General features: G+C 48.9%; 1 protein-coding gene across 2 annotated transcripts in view; it reads left to right on the forward strand.

Moving 5' to 3' along the window:
* The first annotated feature begins 748 nt into the window (after nucleotides 1–748).
* DNAI2 (dynein axonemal intermediate chain 2) overlaps nucleotides 749–24,040 on the forward strand; it is a 34,957-nt gene continuing 11,665 nt past the window's right edge. For both annotated transcript variants that reach the window (XM_030923695.1, XM_030923694.1), the window contains exons 1-7: nucleotides 749–931; nucleotides 4,025–4,186; nucleotides 5,993–6,114; nucleotides 8,892–9,034; nucleotides 10,319–10,432; nucleotides 19,284–19,423; nucleotides 20,938–21,060. In XM_030923695.1, coding sequence (XP_030779555.1) covers nucleotides 749–931; nucleotides 4,025–4,186; nucleotides 5,993–6,114; nucleotides 8,892–9,034; nucleotides 10,319–10,432; nucleotides 19,284–19,423; nucleotides 20,938–21,060 — 987 coding nt within the window. The remainder of the gene's footprint in view (nucleotides 932–4,024; nucleotides 4,187–5,992; nucleotides 6,115–8,891; nucleotides 9,035–10,318; nucleotides 10,433–19,283; nucleotides 19,424–20,937; nucleotides 21,061–24,040) is intronic.

A 24,040-nucleotide genomic window follows, 5' to 3' on the forward strand; every position in this document is an offset into this window, starting at 1 on the left:
AAAAAAAAAAAAAAAAAGAAAGAAAAAAACCTAAAAACAAAAGACAAAAACTGTATCATTTGGTGGGTAAGAGTTTTGGAATCAGCAGCTCAGGCCAGCTGCAGCATGTATTAGCTATAGGACCCTGGGCAAGTCACTGAGGGCATCTAAGCTTCAAACTCCCTCAAAGAATATGGTGATTTTTTTTTTTTTTTTTTTTTTTTTTGAGACGGAGTCTTGCTCTGTCACCCAGGTTGGAGTGCAATGGCATGATCTCAGCTCCCTGCAACCTTCTCCCAGGTTCAAGTGATTCTCCCACCTCAGCGTCCTGAGTAGCTGGGATTACAGGTGTGAGCCACCATGCCCGGCTAATTTTTGTATTTTTGTAGAGATGGGGTTTCACCATGTTGGCCAGGCTGATCTTGAACTCCTGACCTCAGGTGATCCACCTGCCTTGGCCTCCCAACGTTCTGGGATTATAGTCGTGAGCCACCTTGCCTGGCTGAAATGATGATTTGCATTGCCTTCCTCAGAGAACAATTGCACGAGCTAAATAGGGTCATGCTTAGCATAGAGTCGGCACTTGGGATTTTTTAAAATGCAGATGCAGCTTCTGGACAGATTCCTAGGATCTCCCTACCACCCCTCGCTTCCTGCCCCAACCAGACTGAGAACCTGGAGCTGTCCTGGCGGGACCTGTGGAGATGGGAAAGGGGCCGGTGTGGTCCCTCACCCCACACCCTCCCTCTTCCCCCCAGCAGCTGGCACCATGGAGATTGTGTACGTGTACGTCAAGAAGCGCAGCGAGTTCGGGAAGCAGTGCAATTTCTCTGACCGCCAGGCCGAGCTGAACATCGACATCATGCCCAACCCTGAGCTGGCCGAGCAGTTCGTGGAGCGGAACCCAGTGGACACCGGCATTCAGTGTTCGGTCAGCATGTCGGAACACGAGGTGAGTCCCTGCCCCAAGGGCCCCGGCCTGTGAGGTGTGGCCAGGCAGGGCGGCCAGCTGGGGCAGGTGAGTGGTTCTGGGGGTCCTTGTCCACCTGAAAGCCAGTTAGAGTGAACCAAGTACAGAAGCTGGAAGTGAGGCTAGAGGCTCCCCCTGAGTTCCACGCAGTGCCCAGGATCAGAGGAAGACCCAGCACCAGCCTTCCTTGAGCCAGGGGAGGGCAAATCACAATGTTCCCTCTCCCAAGAGCTCTTGTTTCACCTGGAAGACACTTACCAGAGTTGTTGTGGATATTTGGTGTAGCTGGAAGATATATATATATATATATTTTTTTTTTTTTTAATTATACTTTAAGTTATATATATTTTTAAACAGGGTCTCACTCTGTCTTCCAGGAGTGCAGTGGCACAATCTCGACTCACTGCAACCTCCGCCTCCCGAATTCAATAGATCCTCTCACCTCAGCCTTCCTGGAAACTGCAACGACAGGTGTGCACCACCATGCCTGGCTAATTTTTGTAATTCTTGTAGAGACGAGGTTTTGCCATGTTGCCCAGGCTGGTCTCAAGCTCCTGGGCCCAAGCAGTCCTCCCGCCTTGGCCTCCCAAAGTGCTGGGAATACAGGCATGAGCCGCTGTGCCCAGCTTGGGAGAGATATTCTGAGGGAGCAGAGATCCATATCTACAGGCAACTACCCAGCTTGAGAAAAGGGAAGTGTCCCACAGAAAGTTCCGGCCAGAGGGGCCTCCCTGATAAGAGAACTTACGTGGAGGGTTGTGGTCATGTGTTCAGAGGCCAGAGAGTTCCCTGTCTCTATGGACTAAGTGATTCACCCTAATTAGGTCGACAACTGCTGAGTTAAAACGATAACCAAATCACTTGATTTGGCCAAAACACGTCCAACAGTCAGGTGGGTGTGGGTGGTTTCAGTGACTCACAGTTCAGATGAAGTAGGTGCTTCTCTCCCAGGACCAGCTGCTGTCTCGGGGATGAGAAGGCCTGTGGCCGTGGTGTAGCCAGTAAGCAGAATGGCCGCCATGTGGGCCACACCCTGGGGGGCCCTCCTGTCTTTCCAGCAGCTCTGCCTTTTCCAGACTTCTTTTTTTTTTTAACCTTTCCTATGGTGCTGATCCAGACTTTTGCCTTTTGTGAGAGCTGGCTTAAAAATGGAAAGGAGATGGGAGTGACTTCATGAGGATGGGGTTTCCATTCTGGGTGATGTAAGAGTTTTGGAACTAGGTGGGGTTGATGGTTGCACAGCACTGTGTATGAAAACACTTCTGCACTGTACCCTTTGAAATGGTTACGTGGTACATTTTATGTTACGTGTATTTTGCCACAATTTCTTAAAAATAGGAAGGGCTGGGCATGCTGGCTCAGGCCTGTAATCCCAGTACTTTGGGAGACCAAGGTGAAAGGATGCTTGAGGCCACGAGTTTGAGACCAACCTGGGCAACATAGTGAGACTTCATTTCTACGCTTTTTTTTTTTTTTTTTTTAATTAGCCAGTTGTGGTGGCTCGCACCTGTGGTCCCAGTTACTTGGGAGGTGGAGGCGGGAGGATTGTTTAAGCCCTGGAGTTCACAGCAGCAGTGAGCTGTGATCACACCACTGCAATCCAGCTTGGGCAACAGAGCAAGACCCTGTCTCTAAAAATAAATAATAAATAATTTTTAAAAATAAAGTGAAAAGAAGGCAGAGGTGGGAGGATCACTTCAGCTCAGGAGTTTGAGACCAGCCTGGGCAACATGGTGAAACACTGTCTCTACAGAAGAAAAACAAAAACAAAAATTAGCCACATGTGGTGGTACACGCCTGTAGTCCCAGCTACTTGGGAGGCTGAGACAGGAGGATCCCTTCAGCCTGAGAAGTCAAAGCTGTACTGGCCAGGTGCAGTGGCTCATGCCTGTAATCCCAGCACTTCCAGAGGCTGAAGCCAGTGGATCACCTGAGGTCAGGAGTTCGAGACCAGCCTGGCCAACATGGTGAAACCCCGTCTCTACTAAAAATACAAAAATTAGCTGGCTATGATGGCGGGCACCTATAATCCCAGCTACTGAGGAGGCTGAAGCAGGAGAATCACTTGAATCTGGGAGGCGAAGGTTGCAGTGAGCCGAGATTGCACCATTGCACGCCAGCCTGGGCAACAAGAGTGAAACTCTGTTTCAAAAAAAAAAAGCTATAGTGAGTCGAGATCATGCCACTGCACTCCAGCCTGGGCAACAGAGTGAGAGACCCTCTCTTTAAAAAAAAAAGAAAAAGAAAAAAGGAAAGAAGGGAAAGTGGCGAGACCCACGTGTAAAACTGTCCTCCCTGCTACAAAGGACAGGCAAAGCAAATCCAAACTCGGAGTTTTAACGTTCAATTTCTGTGACACTGATGTTGTCAGTGATAGGGTGGCATTGTTAATGATAGAGTGAATAAAGACTATTCACTTTTTCTTTTCTTTTCTTTCTTTCTTTTTTTTTTTTTTTTTTTTGATACGGAGTCTCGCTCTGTCGCCCAGGCTAGAGTGCAGTGGTATGATCTCGGCTCACTGCAACCTCTGCCTCCCGGGTTCAAGCGATTCTCCTGCCTCAGCCTCCCGAGTAGCTAGACTACAGGTGCCCACAACCATGCCCGGCTAATGTTTTGTATTTTTAGTAGAGACGGGGTTTCACCATGTTAGCCAGAATGGTCTTGATCTCCTGACCTCGTGATCTGCTTGCCTCGGCCTCCCAAAGTGCTGGGATTGGGATTACAGGAGTGAGCTACCGCGCCTGGCCAATTATTCGCCTTTTCTTTGGATTCTCACAGAGCAGATGGACAGGCTTCTCCGGTCCATTAGAATTCAGATAAGGTCAAAACTGGATTTTCATGACCACAGCTACCAGTTGCAAAGCTGCTTGGCTCCACAGGGTTGCGCTGTTGCAGCTACCTGTGCCCACCTGAGCACGAGGAATTTCCTCACCTGCATCTGAAAATACTGTGGCTTTGGCCAGAGCACCCCAGCATCCAGCCCTGGGAGCCCGCATGGGACCTGGATTGCAGAAGCGGCCAAGGGTTTGGGAGTATACCAGGGTGACATCTTTCCTCCTGCGGCTTTCTGTTTAGGCCAACACGGAGCGGTTTGAGATGGAGACCAGGGGAGTTAACCATGTCGAGGGGGGCTGGCCGAAGGACGTAAACCCCCTGGAGCTGGAGCAGACCATCCGTTTCCGTAAGAAGGTGGAGAAAGATGAGAACTACGTGAACGCCATCATGCAGCTTGGCTCTGTAAGGCTTCCTCTCGCCCCAGGCTGCGAAAGCCCCATCCAGCACTGCAGCTCCCCGAGGGTGCCTGGCCTTCCCTGTGAGGCTTGTGTGGATGCTGGGGGAAGGGGACCAGCTGCTGCCTCAAGGAGCCTTCTTTCTGGGAGCAGGCAGAGGTCCCAATCGCAGACCAACAGGGAAGGCAGGCAGGTACAAGGGCTGACCAGGCATTAGGAGGAGGCTGACCTTGAGCAAAGGTGACCCCCAAGGTGCCCCACCCAGCAACCAGTAGGGATCATTCATTCATTTGACAAATTCGGACTGAGCTTCAAGCCTCTGCCAGGCACAGTAGAGGTTGCAAAATGAATCTCACATAATAGTTCTACATAATTGCCAGTGCAAAAAAATATTGTTTTAAGGAAAAAGAAATTTTAAATTTAAATTAAAAGAAAAATAATCTCTTATACATCCTGTCCCAAAGAGTTTGCAGTCCATTGGAGGTCGAAGACAAATACAGAGACATCACCAGATAACACAAAAAGAAAGAAATGCTGAAAGAGAAGGGTGACTTGTCCTTTTACTCCATGAGGAGGCAGGGTCAATCTCCTGCTGAAGGGATCAGGAAGAAGTGGCAGGGCTTGGTTGTCCTTTGGTGGACATTTGCAATAAAGGGATAAAGGGGAGGGCATTCTGGGTGGAGGAACCAGCTGTCTGCAAGGACAGGAAGAAGGAGATGAGTGCCATATATATACACACATATATATACACACACACACATATATGGTGAGTGATTAAATATATTATTTTACACACACACACACACACACACACATATATATGGTGAGTGATTAATAATTTTGTTTGGGCTGGGCTTGGTGGCTCACACTTGTAATCCCAGCACTTTGGGAGGCCGAGGCAGGCAGATCACTCGAGCTCAGGAGTTTGAGCCAACATAGCAAAACCCCATCTCTACTAAAAATACAAAGATTAGCCAAGTGTGGTGGCGCATGCCTGTAGTCCCAGCTACTCGGGAGGCCGAGGCAGGAGAACTGCTTGAACCTGAGAGACAGAAGCTGCAGTGAGCCCAGATCGCACCCCTGCACTCTAACCTGGGCGGCAGAGCAAGACTCTGCCTCAAAATAATAATAATAATAATAATAATAATAATAATAATAATAATAATTTTGTTTGGCTAGCATGGTATTCTTCAACCTTTTTTTCATTATTGCCCCTCGTGTTTTTTCTAATGGCCTCCTACCTCCATAAAATGTTTGTTGCTGTTGTTGTTATTGAGACAGAGTCTCGTTCTGTCACCCAGGCTGGAGTGCAGTGGCGTGATCTTGGCTCACTGCAATCTCCACCTCCCGGGTTCAAGCAATTCTCCTGCCGCAGCCTCCCAAGTAGCTGGGATTACAGGCGCCCACCACTATGCCTGGCTAATTTGCTTTTCTATTTTTGGTAGAGGTGGGGTTTCACCATGTTGGCCAGGCTGGTCTCAAACTCCTGGCCTTAAGTGATCCACCCGCTTCAGCCTCCCAAAGTGCTGGGATTACAGGCGTGAGCCACCGCACCCAGCCCATCAAATGTTAATGCCATAGACATACTGTATATCTGTTCATGTGCTGCGTGTATTTCTATGCTGTGTACATAAAAAGTAATATTATTTTACCCCCAAGAACCAATTGAAAATTCCCCCATTGAAAGCACATGGTTAAGTGGATGGGAAAAGGCCCCTGGCTATGACCTGTCCCTCCCAGACTCCATTGCAGGCCTGGGCAATCTGAAAGGACCTCCCCTTACCACTAAGAACTTCCGACGTGTCCCTCCTAGATCATGGAGCACTGCATCAAGCAGAACAATGCCATTGACATCTATGAAGAGTATTTCAACGACGAGGAGGCCGTGGAAGTGATGGAGGAGGCCCCTTCAGCTAAAACCATCAATGTTTTCAGGTAGCACCATGGCCAGGCAGGTGTCTGGCCACCCTCGGTCACCCCTATGCATGGGCGCCCCCAAAGGCAACTCCTTGCCAGTTGCTGCATGCCCTGGGTGCAGCACTGTCTGTGCTCTGGGCTTGATAAGCCACACGGTGATAAGGCGCCCAGCAGAGAAGTGGCCCTGCTCTGGGGACGGGTCTGGTTGATGGAAAGGGAGTACAGACTCCAGAGAAAGTGAAATTGCCAATCTGGGTACAAGTGGGGCGTGTTCCTGCAGTGTAGAGTAAGTGCAAGTACCAAGCGTGAGCAGCTAGCAGCACTGTGGGCAAACAGGCCCCCACTGTGGCCTGCACTCGTGCGAGTGTATGCATGAATAACCCCAGAGGATAGCAGTTTGACACGAGGGATTCATCCCACGGGTGTGTGTGTGTGTGTGTGTGTGTGAAATCAACGCAGGTGTGGATATTCACTGCAGAGGATGTGTACCAGCCAAAGACTAGAACAAGCTAAGTCCATTTATAGGGAACTGGTTCTAGCAGTTCTGCTACACTCACATGATGGAATGCCATGCGGCTGGGAAAATGAGCGGGGCAGTCTGGGCATGGTGGCTCACGCTTGTAATCTCAGCACTTTGGGGGCGCATCACCTGAGGTCAGTTTGAGACTAGCCTGGCCAACATGGCGAAACCCCATCTCTACTAAAAATACGAAAATTAACTGGGTGTGGTGGCACACGCCTGTAATCCCAGCTACTCAGGATGCTGAGGCAGGAGAATCACTTGAACCCGGGAGGCAGAGGTTGCAGTGAGCTGAGATCGCACCACTGCACTCCAGCCTGGGCAATGGAGGGAGACTCCCTCTCAAAAAAAAAAAAAAAGAGGGGGCTGGGCGCGGTGGCTCACGCCTGTAATCCCAGCACTTCGGGAGGCCGAGACGGGCAGATCACGAGGTCAGGAGATCGAGACCATCCTGGCTAACCCGGTGAAACCCCGTCTCTACTAAAAAATACAAAAAACTAGCTGGGCGAGGTGGCGGGCGCCTGTAGTCCCAGCTACTCGGGAGGCTGAGGCAGGAGAATGGCGTAAACCCGGGAGGCGGAGCTTGCAGTGAGCTGAGATCCGGCCACTGCACTCCAGCCTGGGCGACAGAGCGAAACTCTGTCTCAAAAAAAAAAAAAAAAAAAAGAGCAGTGCATCTTCTTATGTGCTGATATGGAGCCATTTCCAGGATTCAGTATGGAAACAAAGCCGGTGCAGAACAGGGTGTGCAGAGTGCCACTTTTTGTGGCAGTCCCCAACTTAAACCATTTTTTGACTTTGCAAGGGTGCAAAAGCAATACAATCCAGTAGAAACCGTACTTCAGGTACCTGTACAACCATTCTGGTGTTTGCTGTCAGTACAGTATTCAGAAAATTACATGAGCTGTTCACCTTTTTATTATAAAACAAGCTTTGTGTTAGGTGATTTTGCCCAGCTCTAGGCTAATATAAGTGTTCTGAGCACGTAGGCTCAACTAAGATGTGATGCTGGGTCGGTGAGGTGTATACAATGCATTTTCAGCTCCTGGTATTTCCAACTTACTGTGGGTTTATCAGATGTAGCCAACATCATTAGTCAAGGAGCATCTGTATATGTGTATAAATGTATGCATATGTGTATGTGTGTATATATGTGTATATGTATGTTTACATGCTTGATGTGAGGAGAATATCTGTGATTTTGGACTTCTGGCGTCCGGAACTGTGAGAGAATAAATTTCTGTTGTTTGAAGCCACCCAGTTTGTGGGACCTCATTGCAGCAGCCCCGGGAATTGAATACCCATCCCAGAGCACCTTTGTAGGGTGTACAAAAGAAGTTGATAGGAAGGAGAGCTTGGGAACAGGGATGGGGAGAGGACTGGGGAAGAAGGACTCCTCAGCCTCGAAGACTGGTGGAAGGAGTTGCAGAAAGTGGGTGGAAGTGAGAAGGACCGTGCTCTGTGGCCTCAGTTTTGACCATGAAGAAAAAAGCAAGGCTGTCCAATCAGATGAGTGGAGATGAGCAGGAGGCTGGAATAGAGCAGTGGGAGGTGCCGGGGGAATGTGGACGGGAAGCCTCTGGACCTAGGGCAGGGGTCAGACCTTGGGTCTGGCAGATGCAGGACTAGAGGAGTGAAAGGTGTTTTGGAAATGACTTGCCTCAGATCCCAACTCTGGGGAATTTCACTACCACAGCTGACTTAGGGGCCTGGGAAGGACCTAGCCCAGTCCCAGCACAGCAAGAAAGAACTCTTCTGAGCAGGGCTGACTCATGGTGTGCAAGCAGGGCCAATGGCTGTCAGCAAGGGGTGTGCAGGAGAGGGCACAGCGGGACAGAGGCTGCCCTTCCTGTTGCCCTCCAGCCCTGCTGGGCTCTGACCTCATATATGGACCAACTGAGCAGGATGATGAACTAGAAATCATTCAAGGGGCCGGACGTGGTGGCTCACGCCTATAATCTTAGCACTTTGGGAGGCCGAGGTGGGTGGATCATCTGAGGTCAGGAGTTTGAGACCAGCCTAGGAAACACAGTGAAACCCCGTCTCTACTAAAAATACAAAAATTAGCTGGGCGTAGTGGTAGGCGCCTGTAATCCCAGCTACTCGGGAGGCTGAGGCAGGAAAATCACTTGAACCCAGGAGGCAGAGGTTGCGGTGAGCCGAGATTATGCCACTGCCTGGGGGACAGAGCAAGACTCCATCTGATAAAAAAAAAAAAAGGAGAAATTGGGGAGCCTCACATTCCGCCTTTTGCTCTCTTCCCTCTCCCCTGCAGGGACCCCCAGGAAATCAAGAGGGCTGCCACGCACCTCTCCTGGCATCCCGATGGCAACAGGAAGTTGGCAGTGGCATACTCCTGCTTAGATTTTCAGCGGGCGCCTGTGGGCATGAGCAGCGATTCATACATCTGGGACCTGGGTGAGAAGCAGCGGGGTCCTGGGAGGGCTGAGGGCTGGGACCAGCACAAGCCAAGGAGTGGGAGGGAGGGGGAGGAGGTCAAGGACACTCACGGGGTTGGTACCTCAAGGGAGGGGCCCGCAGTCGAGGAGGAAGCCACTCTTCCCCTTCCTCCCTTGTCTGGTTTCAGGCAGAGCCAAGCAGAGTCAAATCAGAAGCAGGAAACCCCCCAATTCCAGATTCTGAGTTGGAGGCATGAAGACCTGACCCCATGGGATCTCAATTCTTAGCTCCTAAAGAGCATATCAGGCTGGGCGCGGTGGCCCATGCCTGTAATCCCAGCACTTTGGGAGGCCAAGGCGGGCGGATCACCTGAGGTCAGGAGTTCAAGACCAGCCTGGCTAACATGATGAAACCCCGTCTCTACTAAAATTACAAAAATTAGCTGTGCTTGGTGGTGGGTGCCTGTAATTCCAGCTACTTGGGAGACTGAGGCAGGAGAATCACTGGAACCCAGGAGTCAGAGGTTGCAGTGAGCCGAGATCATTCCGCTGCACTCCATCCTGGGTGACAGACAGAGCAAGACTCTGTCTCAACAACAACAAGAAAAAGGAGTGTATGGAAAGAGTGTCCAGCAGACTGAGAAGGGACTCAGGGGCAGTGGAATGGAACTTGGGCCTTTGTCCCGTCTGTCCTGTCGCTTGCCTTTAATTCACGGCCTGCAGGAGCAGCGTGTCCCTTTATTAGCACAAACCATTGTCTACAGAAGGGCTGGCAAGACGCAGGCAGGGAGAGGGTGGTGGTGGCTTCATGCTCTCTAGCTTCCCTTCATTGGCAGCATTATTAAAATAAACGTGTAGGTGCCAGGCACAGAGCTAACACCCGACACCCCGGCAGCTCAGTGAGTTCTGGCAGCGGCCCCATGGGGTAGACTCGTCGTTATCTGCAGTCCAGAGACCTGGTTTGAAGAAACTGGCAGAGAGTTGACTTTACGTAAAAACCTTAGTATCAAAACCTTATTTGACACCAAACCCGGGAATTGGACTAGAAATATAATTATCACACACATAGGCACACCCCAACCCTGTTCACCAAAAATAAAAACCATCAGCAAAGCCCCTAGGTCAAGAATGCCAGATTCTGGCCAAGGTGGACCAGGGGGTGCAGCCTGGGGAAAGACTGGAGGGGCTTCCAGGCTTCCCCCCGCCACCATGTCCCCACTACCCACCCGCAGAAGGGGTGAAACTTGCTGATCCTGTCCTTTTCTTTCCAGGCCTGATGGGATATTTTTTTTCTGCTTTATAGAGAACCCCAACAAGCCTGAACTTGCTCTGAAGCCATCATCTCCACTTGTTACCTTGGAGTTCAACCCCAAAGATTCCCACGTGCTCCTGGGTGGCTGCTACAATGGACAGATAGGTAAGGAGGGACCCAGGCTTTTGTTTTGTTTTGTTTTTTGTTTTTAAGATGGAATTTCACTCCTGTTGCCCAGGCTGGAGTGCAGTGGCGCAATTTCGGCTCACTGCAACCTCTGCCTCCTGGGTTCAAGCGATTCTCCTGCCTCAGCCTCCCGAGTCACTGAGATTACAGGTGTCCACCACCACGCCGGACTAATTTTTTTGTTATTTTTAGTGGAGACAGGGTTTCACCATGTTGGCCAGGCTGGTCTCGCACTCCTGACCTCAGTTGATTCACCCACCTGGGCCTCCCATAGTGCTGGGATTACAGGTGTGAGCCACTGAGCCTGGCTGGGACCCAGGCTCTTAGAGCCAGTCCTGCTGCTGCTCACATGGAAGCCTGGACTTGGCCATAGAAGACTAAGTGGGGTGGGGATCTCCCATAGCTGACCAACTGCAGACACAGGCGAGGCAGGTTCGGCTGACACCTCAGCAGTGTCTCCTGTTACTACCGTAAGTCTAAAATTAGCTCAAAATAAACAGTTTTTAAAAACTATAGTTCGTATAAAATCAGACAATATTTGACTAGGGGCCGCCGTAAAGGGATGATGAGAGCATTGGGGAGCCTCATTTTGGGAGAGGCAGCCTGGGAAACTTACATGCTAACGGATATGGATCATACTGGCCTTATAGAATGAGCTGGGAAGTGTCCCCTTCTGGAAGTTTGTGAAGAATTGGTATTAATTCTTTTTCTTTTCTTTTTTTTTTTTTTTTTTGAGATGGAGTCTAGCTCTGTCACCCAGGCTGGAGTGCAGGAGCGCGATCTCGGCTCACTGCAGCCTCTACCTCTCCGATTCAAGTGATTCTCCTGCCTCAGCCTTCCAAGTAGCTGGGATTAGTCTCATGTCACCACGCCTGGCTAATTTTTGTCTTTTTTCAATAGAGTTAGCGTTTCACCATGTTGGCCAGACTGGTCTCAAATTCCTGACCTCAAGTGATCCTCCCTCTTTGGCCTTCCAAAGTGCTGGGGTTACCAGTGTGAGCCACCATGCCTGGCCGGTATTAATTCTCGAAATGTTTGGAAGAACTCATCAGTGAAGCCATCTGGTCTCTGGCTTTTCTTTATTGGAAGCTTAAAAGTTACAATTCCGTCCCTTTACTTGTTATAGATCCTCTTGACATTTTCTGTTTCTTCTTTAATTGGTTTTGGTAGTTTCTGTCTTTCTAGGAACTTTTCCATTTCATCAAGTTGTCTAGTTTGTTGACATATAATAGTTCACAGTATTCCCTTATAATCATTTTCTTTTCTTTTTTTTTTTTTTTTTAGGCGGAGTTTTACTCTGTTGCCCAGGATGGAGTGCAGTGGTGCAATCACGCCTCATTGCAGCCTCGACCTCCTGGGCCCAAGCCATCCTTTAACCTCAGCCTCCCGAGTAGCTGGGACTACAGGCGTGTGCCACCACGCTCGGCTAATTTTTGTAGTTTTTGTAGTCACAAGGTTTCATCATGCTGCCCGCGCTGGTCTTAAACTCCTGGGCTCAAGCGATCCGCCCGCCTCGGCTGGCCTCCCAAAGTGCTGGGATGAACCACCACGCCTGGCCTGATTTCAATCTTTTAAATTTATTGAGACTTGCTCTATGGCCTAGCATATTGTCTATCCTGGAGAATGTTCCATGAGCGCTTGAGAAGACTATATTCTGCTTATTGTCCGGTGGAGTTTTCTACAGATGCCCAGGAGGTCTTGTCTATAGTGCTGGCAAGACTTCTATTTCCTTGTTGGTCTTTCGCCTAGTGGCTATGTCTATTGTTGAAGGTAGGATACTGGCGTCTGCCATTATTATTGTTGACTTGTGTATTTCTTCTTCAATTTTGTCAGCTTTTGCTTCCTGTATGTTAAGGCTGTGTTATTCAGTACATGCACTTGTTTATAATTCTTAAGTTTTCCTAGTGAATTAACCCTTTTATCAGTATATAATGTCTTTATTTGTCTCTAGTAGCATTTCTCATCTCAAAGTCTGTCTGTCTTTGAGACAGGCACTCCAGCTCTGTTTGGTTACCATTTACATGGTATATCTTTCCCCATCCTTTTACTTTTAACCTGTTTGCCTCTTTGGATCTAAAGTATGTCTCTTGTGGCCAGGTGTGGTGACATGTACCTGTAATCCCAGCTACTTGGGAGGCTAAGGCACGAGAATCGCTTGAACCTGGGAAGCTGAGATTGCAGTGAGTCAAGATCATGCCACTGAACTCCAGCCTGGGCAACAGAGCGAGACTACATCTCAAAAAAATAAAAAGTAAATAAATAAATAAAGTATGTCTCTTGTAGATTACGTGTAGCTGGCATACAGGTGAATCATAGATTGTTTGTTTGTTTGTTTTTTGAGACAGAATCTCACTCTGTCACCCAGGCTGGAGTGCAGTGGCGTGATCTCAGCTCACTGCAACCTCCGCCTCCTGGATTCAAGTGATTCTCCTGCCTCAGCCTCCCTAGTAGCTGGGATTACAGGTGCCGGCCACCACGCCTAGCTAATTTTTGTGTTTTTGAGATGAGGTTTTACCATGTTGGCCAGGTTGATCTCAAACTCCTGGCCTCAAGCGATGTGCCCACCTCGGCCTCCCAAAGTGCTGAGATGACAGGCATGCGCCACCGTGCCCAGCCTGGATCATGGTTTTTTTCCTTTTAATCTATTCTGTCAATCTCTGGTTTTAAGTGGAGAGTTTAATCTATTTACATTAATTTAATTACTGATAAAGTTTACATCCGCCATTTTGCTTTTTTTTTCTGTATGTCTTAAATCTTTTTGTTCTTTCTCCATAACTGCCTTCTTTTGTGTTACATATTTTCTAGTGTACCATTTTAATTCCCTTATCATTTCTTTTTTTTTCTTTCTTTTCTTTTTTTAGAGACAAGATCTCACTCTGTCACCCAAGCTGGAGTGCAGTGCCATGATCATAGCTCACTGCAGCCTCAAACCCCTGGGATCAAGCAGTCCTCCCAAGTAGCCTCCCAAGTAGCTGGGATGACAGGTGCACGTCACCACACCCAACTACTTTTTTATTTTTTAATTTTTGTAGAGATGGGGTCTTGCTGTGTTGCCCAGGCTGGTCTCGAACTCCTGGCCTCAAGCAATTCTCCCACCTTGGCCTCCTAAGTTGCTGGGATTTCAGGCGTGAGCCACTGCACCCAACTTCAGCTGTTGATCTTATTGATGATCCCATGTATGTTATGAGTCATTTTTCTCTTGCTGCTTTCAAGAGTCTCTGGCTTCAGCTTTGATTATGAGGTTTCTAGGTATGGATATCTTTGAGTTTATTCCACTTGGAATTCATTGAGTTTCTTGGATGTGTAGATTTTTTTTTAAACAAATCAAATATGGCTGGGCACGGTGGCTCATGCCTGTAGTCCTAGCACTTTGGGAGGCCGAGGCAGGCAGATCACGAGGTCAGGAGATCGAGACCATCCTGGCTAACATGGTGAAACCCCATCTCTACTAAAAATACAAGAAATTAGCTGGGTGTGGTGGTGGGCACCTGTAGTCCCAGCTACTCGGGAGGCTGAGGCAGGAGAATGGCATAAACCTGGGAGGTGGAGCTTGCAGTGAGCCGAGATCATGCCATTGCACTCCAGCCTAGGTGACAGAGCAAGACTCTGTCTCAAAAAAAAAAAAAAAAAAAAAAAAAAATCAAATATGGAATATTTACAACCATTATTTATTCAAATATTTTTTCCTACCCTTTCTCTCCTCTCCTTCTATGACTTCCATTATGTGTAAGTTGGCATGCTTGATGGTGTCCCACAGGTCTTTAGACTCTGTTTTTCTTTGTTCTCTTTTGTTTCTCGTCCTCAGACTACGTAATCTCAATTGGTCCATCTTCACATTCAGTGATTCTTCTGCCTGCTCAAATATGCCATCCTGTAGCTTCTCTACTATATTTTTATTTTGGTTAATGACTCCAGAATTTCTATTTTGTTCTTTCTTTTAAAAATAATTTCTGTCTTGTTCGGATGTGGTGGCTCATGCCTGTAATCCTAGCACTTCAGGAGGCTGAGGTGGGAGGATTACCTGAAGTCAGGAGTTCAAGACCAGCGTGGGCAGCATGGTCAAACCCTGTCTCTACTAAAATACAAAAAAAAAAAAAAAAAAAAAAAATCAGCCAGGTGTGGTGGAGTGTGCCTGCAATCTCAGCTACTTGGGAGGCTGAGGCAAGAGAATTGCTTGAACCCAGGAGGCGGAGGTTGCAGTAAGCTAAGATTGTGCCCCTGCACTCCAGGCTGGGCAACAAAGTGAAACTCTGTCTTCAAAAATAATAATGATAATAATTTTTGTCTATTTGTAATTTTTATTTGGTGAGATATCACCTCAGGCTTTTCTTTAGTTCTTTCAACGTGACTTCTTTCTTTGAACATGTTTAGCACAGCTGATGTGAGGCCTTTGTCTAGTTAGTCCAACATCTGGGCTTCTTGGGGACAGTCTCTATTTATTGCTTTTTTTATTCCTGTGTTTGGGCCACACATTTGTATTTCTTGGCATGTCTTATAACTTTTTTTTATTAAAAACTATACTTTTTGTATGATTTAATGTGGCAACTTTGCAAATCAGATTGACATACCTCCCAGAGTGTGCGCTGTTGCTGTTTGTTGTAGTTGTTCTTTGTTTCATTAATGAATTTTCTTAGCTAGTTCTGGAAAGTCTGTATTCTGTGTCACGTGTGACCACTTATAGTCTCTGCTTAGCTTCGTGATTAGTTAATGGTTGGACAAAGATTTCCTTAAGCATTTGTCAGCAAAAATCTCCTCTTCTCTGCCAAGGGGCTCTGTGTGCATGTGTGAGCATGCCTTCACACCCAGCCAGGCAGTTGTCAACTCTGCCTTAGTGTCTGTGCGGAGATGAGGTCAGCCAGAGATGAGAATTTAGGGCTTTACCAGCTTTCTTGAGCATGACACAGCCCTGGGCATGTACCCAGCACTATCCATGCTTGTGACTTTCTAGACTCCTAGGAATACGTCAGATCTTTTCAAAGCCCCGTGGACACATCATGCTTCAGCTTTTCCTTTTGTTTATCTACTTTTGTTGTTTAAAGTTAATAGAGGCTGAGCACAGTGGCTCACGTCTGTAATCCTAACACTTTGGGAGGCTGAGGCAGGAGGATCGCCTGAGTTCAGGAGTTCGAAACTAGCCTGGGCAGCATAGTGAGATCTTGCCTCGAGAGAGAGAGAGAGAGAGAGAGAAAGAGACAAAGAAAAATAGGGACAGGGTCTTGCTATGTTGAACAGGTAGGTTGTGAACTCCTGGCCTCAAGCAGTCCTGCCTCAGCCTTCCAAAGTACAGGCGTGAGCCACTGTACCCGGCCCAGCTTTTCCTTTTAAGCTTTTTCATCGGTCTATTCCTTGCCCCACCTGTTATCCACTGCCTCAGGAAGCTGCAAAGTTAATCAGTTGCCTGCAATTACACCCTGATGAGAAGACTTTTCACACCAGGCAAAGGCTGAACCAAGTCAATTACAGCCAACCTTGCAAGAGGAGCCTTATCAGGGAACCACAGGACACTCAGATAATGACAGTTCTTTGGGCATGAGACTTGAAAGGAGCTCCAGCCCCATTCTGCTCCCTCTTGTGGCGCCAGGCTGCTGTTTTTCATCAGGAGTGCAGGATGTGAATTTTCAAGGCCACCACAGAACTGCAGTGTGTGCATTCTTAACTAGGGCAAGTGAAAATGCCACTGTTTTTACCAAGATTCTACTGTTTTTCTTGAATAAACATTCTCCCGACTGCCCTAAGCCTCTGGCTAATTTCCAGAGTTCTGAAAAAGTTGATTCTGACCATTTTTGCCAGTTTTCTCACTGCTATTATGGAGGAGATAATTTTTGGAAGTCCTTACTTCATGGATTTTGCTGATGGCACACCTGGAAAACTGATTTTTTTTTTTTTTCCTTGAGATGGAGTCTTGCTGTGTCGCCCAGGCTGGAGTGCAGTGGCCCGATCTTGGCTCACTGCAAGCTCCACCTCCTGGGTTCATGCCATTCTCCTACCTCAGCCTTCCAAATAGCTGGGACTACAGGTGCCCGCCACCATGCCCAGCTAATTTTTTGTATTTTTTTTAGTAGAGACGGGGTTTCACTGTGTTAGCCGGTATGGTCTAAACCCCTGACCTCATGTTCCGCCTGCCTCTGCCTCCCAAAGTGCTGGGATTACAGGCATGAGCTACCGCGCCCAACCCTTTTTTTCTCTTTTTTCTTTTTTTGAGACAGAATCTCTCTCTGTCACCCAGGCTGGACTGCGGTGATGCGATCTCAGCTCACTGCAACCCTCGCCTCCTGGGTTGAAGAGATCCTCCTGCCTCAGCCTCCCCAGTGGCTGGTGCATGCCACCGCACCTGGTCAATTTTTGTATTTTTAATAGAAACAGAGTTTTGCCGTGTTGGCCAGGCTGGTCTCAAACTCCTGGCCTCAAGTGACCCACCCACCTTGACCTCCCAAAGTGCTGGGATTACAGGCGTGAGCCACTGAACCTGGCCCAAACTGTTTTTTTTTTTTTTTTTTTTTAAATCTCTAGTGAGATCAGAAGTCACCTGCCTGGATTGGCTCTGAATGTCCCTACCTGCTCTGTTCCCCTGACCCTGGAGTCACCAGACATCCAACCCATGACTACACCCAGGCCAGTCTTGACCCTGGGCATGAAAAGCATTCCCCACTCCTCCCCCTCTGTATGTTCTTTTTTTTTTTTTTTTTTTTTTTTTTTTTTTTTTTTTTTTTTTGAGACAGAATCTTGCTCTGTCACCCAGGCTGGAGTGCAGTGGCGCGATCTCGGCTCACTGCAAGCTCTGCCTCCTGGGTCCACGCCATTCTCCTACCTCAGCCTCCCCAGTAGCTGGGACTACAGGCGCCCACTACCGCGCCCGGCTAATTTTCTGTATTTTTAGTAGAGATGGGGTTTCACCATGTTAGCCAGGATGGTCTCGATCTCCTGACCTCGTGATTTGCCCGCCTCAGCCTCCCAAAGTGCTGGGATCACAGGCGTGAGCCGCCGCGCCCGGCCCTCTGTATGTTCTTATACTTCTGCTTCTTCTTTGGGAGTGGGAGCCAGGATGCTGAGAAACTCCTCCTCCGAAACTCTGTTGTCAGCTGCTTCCTGAGGCCTGGCTCTCCCTCTCAGACCTGCTGCCTCCTGCCCAAGGGAGCTTTCAGATTATGGAATAGACCCGGGCTCCCATAAACGTCCCTGCCAAATTATCTGGGTGCCAGAGCTCTAAAAGCCCGAAGCGGAGCCACTTTGCCATGATTAATTCAGGAGCCTTGCCTCACTCATTATTCATAACCTCTTTCCATGGCTTTTCATGCCGGCTCATACCAGCCCAGACTCTGGCGCTCTGCTGCTCCAAGAACGGCCCGTCTAGGGACCATGTAGGACCCAGTGGGACCTACCCTCGAGCACTGCTTTGCCAAAGTAGAGCAGGCTTATCTTTTATTTTTATTTATTTTTATGTTTTGTTTTGTTTTTGAGACAGTCTTGCTTTGTTGCACAGATTGGAGTGCAGTGGCGTGATCTCAGCTCACTGCAACCTCCGCCTCCCAGGCACGAGCGATTCTCATGCCTCAGCCTCCTGAGAAGCTGGGATTACAAGTGCCCACCACCATGCCCAGCTAAAAATACAAAAAATATAATTTTTTGTATTTTTAGTAGAGATGGGGTTTCACTGTGTTGGCCAGGCTGGTCTTGAACTCCTGACGTCAAGTGATCCACCCACCTCAACCTACCAAAGTGCTGGGATTACAGGTGTGAGCCACCACACCTGGCTTATTTTTATTTTTTGAGACAGGGTCTTGCTTTGTCACCCAGGCTGGAGTGCAGTGGCACGATCATGGCTCACTGCAGCCTCAACCTCCCAGGCTCAAGCAATTCTCCCACCTCAGCCTCCCGAGTAGCGGGGACTACAGGCATGTGCCACCATGCCCAGCTAGTTTTTAAATTTTTTGTAGAGGCGGGATCTCACTATGTTGCCCAAGCTGGTATTGGATTCCTGGGCTCAAGCAATCCTTTTGCTTCAGCCTCCTAATGTGCTAGGATTACAGGCATGAGCCACTGTGCTTGGCTGAGCAGGCTTATCTAAGGAAACGTATTTCTGGGCCAGCTTAGTTCAGGAGCAAATGCCTTGGACTTGGAGAAATACTAAGTCAAAGCTTATGAACTAAGCACTTTTGTTATTTTACAAAACGGCCTTTCCTAGAAACAGCTCCGAGTGACAGGGTGAGCCCTCATTGTGCATTCATGGGAAAATGGAAACGAAATCTAACAGGACAAAGGACAGATAACCTTCCCGTCTTTCTTGGCAAAGCACTAATAACAGATCACAGTAAAGGCTAAAGCTCCTCTGTGAGTTTCTTTCCAGCAGAGGCAGCAGAGGTACAGAGGATAAAAGGGAAAGAGCTAATGCAGCAGAGAGAGTCCCTAAATGGGGCCCTTCCACGTGTTCTTCCCCGTGGTAGGGACTCGGCTCTCCTCTCGCCTGGCTCCCTCCACCCTGAGGCTCATCTTCCATCTCAGCTACCTGTCACTTCCTCCAGGAGGCCTTCCCTGACCACCCTCATGTGTTCCCCTACCACTATGCCTATGCTATCCCCAGAGGCTTTCCCAGGGCCGAGTGTTGGGTAGGGAGGGGCTCAAGGAACTGAATGAAGCTTGCACTCTGGGAGTCTCTCTAGAGAGTCTGTGGGGGCTGATAGGAAACTCAGGCTGATTTGAACCAAACCCTGATTCTAAAACACCACATATCTGCCAAACCAAAAGCAGCAGCCCCCCTCTCTCCTCTGCTCCCTGCCCCAAGGAAGGAAGCCTGTGCCCCCCTCCACTCCTTCTTCATCTCCTTCCTCACCAGCCTGCTGGGACACCCGAAAGGGCAGCCTGGTGGCGGAGCTATCCACCATTGAGTTCAGCCACCGAGACCCTGTGTATGGCACCATCTGGCTGCAGTCGAAGACGGGCACCGAGTGCTTCTCAGCATCCACAGATGGGCAGGTACCCACCAGCCAGACACTGGGGAGGGGAGGGCAGGGAGAGGCAGTAACTGTTCCCTGGTTCCCCATCAGAATCCCTGGGGACATTTCCTTTAACACATTTTATTTTGAGATGGAGTTTCACTCTTGTTGCCCGAGCTGGGGTGCAATGGCGCGACCTCGGTTCACTACAACCTCCACCTCCTGGGTTCAAGCAATTCTCCTGCCTCAGCCTCCCAAGTAGCTGGGACTACAGACGCCTGCCACCATGCCTGACTAATTTTTTATGTTTAGCAGAGATGGTGCCTCACTATGTTGACCAGGCTGGTCTCGAACTCTGACCTCAGGTGATCCACCCACCTCTGCCTTCCAAAGTGCTGGGATTACAGGCGTGAGCCACCGTGCCCGGCCATGCACTTTATTTTTAAATTGAGTAGTGATAATACATGCCCTCGGAATAGAATCCAAAGAGTGCAAAAAAGAAAATGCCTTCCTCTCACCTCTGCCTGCACTTCCTCCTCTCCCTCCCTCTCCTATGTCTGCCTTTGGAGCTAGTCTCTGCATATGCAAGGAAACACATCTCTCTCTTCTTCACGCTTTCTTTTTGCACACTTTACACTCTAGTCTGTACTTGATGTTTTTCACTGTGTGTACCTTGGAGATAGTTTCATCATATTTCATACACCGCCGCCCCCTGCCTGTTAATAATTGCATCCTGTGGGTGTAACATAATTTATATATGGATTCTAATATTTTGTTGCTACCCCCCAAGAAATGTAGCAAAGAGCATCTTTATACACAGATTATTGCACACATGCGGGGATACATCTACAGCAGACATTGCTGGCAGTGAGACTTCTAGGTCAGAGCATACATGCTTTTTTTTTTTTTTTTTTTGAGATGGAGTCTTGCTCTGTCACCCAGGCTGAAGTGCAGTGGTGCCATCTTGGCTCACTGCAAGCTCCGCCTCCTGGGTTCATGCCATTCTCCTGCCTCAGCCTCCCGAGTATCTGGGACTACAGGCGCCCGCCACCACGCCCGGCTAATTTTTGTATTATTATTTTTTTATTCTAGTAGAGACAGGGTTTCACCATGTTAGACAGGATGGTCTTGATCTCTGGACCTCGTGATCCGCCCACCTCAGCCTCCCAAAGTGCTGGGATTTACAGGTGTGAGCCACCACGCCTGGCTGCACACATGCATTTTTAACATTGCTGGACATCGCCTTATTGCAGGGAGTCTTGGCATACACGGATTCTTGGCCTTGCACCTGGAGGTTTTGATTCAGTAGGTCGAGGGCGAGGCCTCAGCATCTGGGTTGTATGAAGCTTGTTGGTGACTCTGATGATCAGCCAGGTGTGGGAACTGGGGACAGAGCAGCAATCCTCAAAGTGTATTTGCTCCCACAAATTGCTGGGAGCTCCATCTTTTGTGGCCCAGTGGCTGACCCCAGGAAGGTGGGGCGAGGGTGGAAGAGGCAAAAGCCAGGGGAAATACAGGGCCTTGAAGTCTCACTGTCGCCCCACCTCCTGCCAGGTCATGTGGTGGGACATCCGAAAGATGAGTGAGCCCACTGAGGTCGTGATCATGGACATCACCAAAAAGGAGCAGTTGGAAAATGCCTTGGGGGCCATCTCCCTGGAGTTTGAATCTACTTTGGTGAGTGTCACTTGCTGTCCCTTCCCTGACTTGCATTGAAAGGGCAGCCAGGGCTAAAGACAGGCCATTGCTAGGATATCAGGTGCTTGTCGAACCCAGCATCAGCCCAGGGAGGCCAACCTTCCCGCCCACATCCTAGACGTGTGTGGCCTTTACAGCAACTTTCCAGCAGGGGGCAGCAGAGCTTCTCAAAGAAGGACACCATTGTCATGGCACCAAGTCATCTTTTGGCCCGTGGCCCAGCTGAACGCAGAGGGCAATCTTTTGACAGGACAATTCCAGAAAAGCCCTGTTTCCTGGGGAAGGTCACGCCCAGGACCAACATAGGGAGGCCTGGACTCCAGCCCAGGTCCTGGCCCTGCCTGGCATCGGGGCCCTGGGCTGGCCACCTGCCTTCCTCCGGGGAAAGAAGAGGTTCTGGATAGGAAAATGAGGTCAGACCAGGCTCCTTAGAAAACCAGAGCACATGCATGGTCTCAATGTTCAGTAACTGAGAAAGAATGACAAAGAAATATCGAAGTTTAGGCTGGGCAGGGTGGCTCACGTCTGTAATCCCAGCACTTTGGGAGGCCAAGAATTCAAGACCAGCCTGGGTACATAGTAAGACCCCCCAAATCTTTACCAAAAAAGAAAGCAAGAAAGAGAGGGAGAGAGAAAAAAAGGAAAGAAAAAGGAAGGAAGGAAAGAAAGAAAAAGAAAGGAAGAAAAGTATCAATGTGAGGCCAGGCACAGTGGCTCACACCTGTAATCCCAGCACTTTGGGAGGTGGGAGGATCACTTGAGCCCAGGAGTTCAAGACCAGCCTGGGCAACATAGCAAGACCCTGTCCCTACGTAAGAAAAGAAAAAAAGGGCCGGGCATGGTGGCTCACACCTGTAATCCTGGCACTTTGAGAGGCCAAGGTGGGCGGATCAACTGAGGTTGGGAGTTCAAGACTAGTCTGACCAATATGGAAAAACCCCATCTCTACCAAAAATACAAAATTAGCTGGGCATGGAGGTGTACACCTGTAATCCCAGCTACTCAGGAGGCTGAGGCAGGAGAATCGCTTGAACCCGGGAGGTGGAGATTGCGGTGAGCCAAGATCGTGCCATTGCACTCCAGCCTGGGCAACAAGAGTGAAACTCCATCTCAAAAAAACAAAGAAAATAAAAGAAAAACAGGAAATATCAAAGTTTGAGCATAATGCAAATGTGTTAGAGGAGGGAAGCTTCTAGAAGCAGTAAAGGAAGACTTCCTCACTAGAGTAAGAAGATCCCTTTCCCTTGTTGGTTTTTGGCTTGGGCTAAGTCTTGGTTTATGTCTCAGTGCAGCCCAGGCCTGGTTCCCCCTTGGAGGTGTCACTTGTTTGCTTCGGGGTCATGTGCCATCATTCCTAGGGCTTTGGGAGGCTCTGGCCTCGAACCTGCCTGGGCAACCCTAGCTCAAGGCTGAGAGATGAATGTTGGTGGGATGAGGAGACAAGTCAACTGACCCCTCCCCAGAGGACAAGGCACTGGGCATGGAGGTTGGGGTGGCGAGGGCTCAGGAGAACATTCTGTCCCAGAAGCAAGGCTTTCTGGGCCAAGTGCTAGACATGTGACCACATCACAACTAGGGCCATCTCCTCCATGTCTGGCCCTTGCAGGGTGCACACAGTGTGCTGAACACTTGTGGCTGCCTGATTTCATAAGCTCGTGCAATCGCCTATAACCATGTCGTGGGGTAAAGTTTTTATCCATACTTGCCAGATACACACGATGAGTGTTCATGAGATTACGTTGTGAGTCCTAGTACCTGGTAAAGCCGGGACTCAAACCCAGGGTTCCAACTCTAAGGCCCAGAGTGTCCACCTGCAGCCTGCCACGAAGTCTGAGGCCAGAGGCACGATGGGCCACTCGGATCTGGGTGGCCTTTCTCCCCGGCTCACCGACGGGCAGTGTGCAGTCGGCTTGAATACTTTCTTCTCTGGACCTCTCAAGCTTGGTCTTTTCACTTGCCCTTGACACCCAACTTGAAGCCCAGATTTTTGTTTTGTTTTGTTGAGACATGGTTTCATTCTGTTGCCCATGCTGGAGTGCAGTTGTGTGATCTCAGCTTACTGCAACATCTACCTCCTGGGCTCAAGCCTCAGCCTCTTGAGTAGCTGGGACCACAGGCGCATGCCACCACGCCAGTCTAATTTTTTTTTCTTCTTCTTCTTTTTTTTTGAGACAGAGTCTCACTCTGTTGCCCAGGCTGGAGTGCAGTGACATGATCTTGGCTCACTGCAACCTCTGCCTCCCGGGTTCAAGTGATTTTCATGCCTCAGCCACCACACCTGGCCATATTCTGGGTATTTTCTAGAGATTTTATATTTATCATTTTAGTAATTTTCTGGTAGAGAAAATGCACAATAAAACAATACGTTTTTTAAAAAATAAAAATAAAAAACCTGGGGGAGACGCCAGGTGCAGTGGCTCAGGTCTGTAATCCCAGCACTTTGGGAAGCCGGGGTGTGCAGATCACTTGAGCTTAGGCGTTTGAGACCAGTCTGGACAACATAGGGAGACTCTGTCTCTACAAAAAATACAAAAATTAGCTGACCCTGGTGGTGTGTGCCTGTGGTCCCAGCTACGTGGGAGGCTGAGGTGGGAGTATTGCTTGAGACCAGAAGGTCAAGGATGCAGTGAGCTGAGATCGTACCACTGCACTCCAGCCTGGGCAATGGAACCAGATCCTGTCTTAATAAATAAATAAACTAGGAGTTCTTTTTCATTTTTTTTTCTTTCTTTCTTTCTTTCTTCTTTTTTTTTTTTTTTTTTTTTTTTTTTTTTTTTTTTTTTTTGAGGTGGAGTCTTGCTCTGTAGGCCAGGCTGGAGTGCAGTGGCATGATCTTGGCTCACTGCAACCTCCACCTAAAACCTGGGAGCGCTACAGGGGCAGGTTCTCCACCGGCAGAGGGCATCTGAGCCCACGGACAAAGGCCCTCCCCTCAGTGTGCCCCTCCCTTACCTCACTC

This window comes from Rhinopithecus roxellana, chromosome 19 (genome assembly GCF_007565055.1).
Source record: "Rhinopithecus roxellana isolate Shanxi Qingling chromosome 19, ASM756505v1, whole genome shotgun sequence".
Lineage (NCBI taxonomy): Eukaryota > Metazoa > Chordata > Mammalia > Primates > Cercopithecidae > Rhinopithecus > Rhinopithecus roxellana.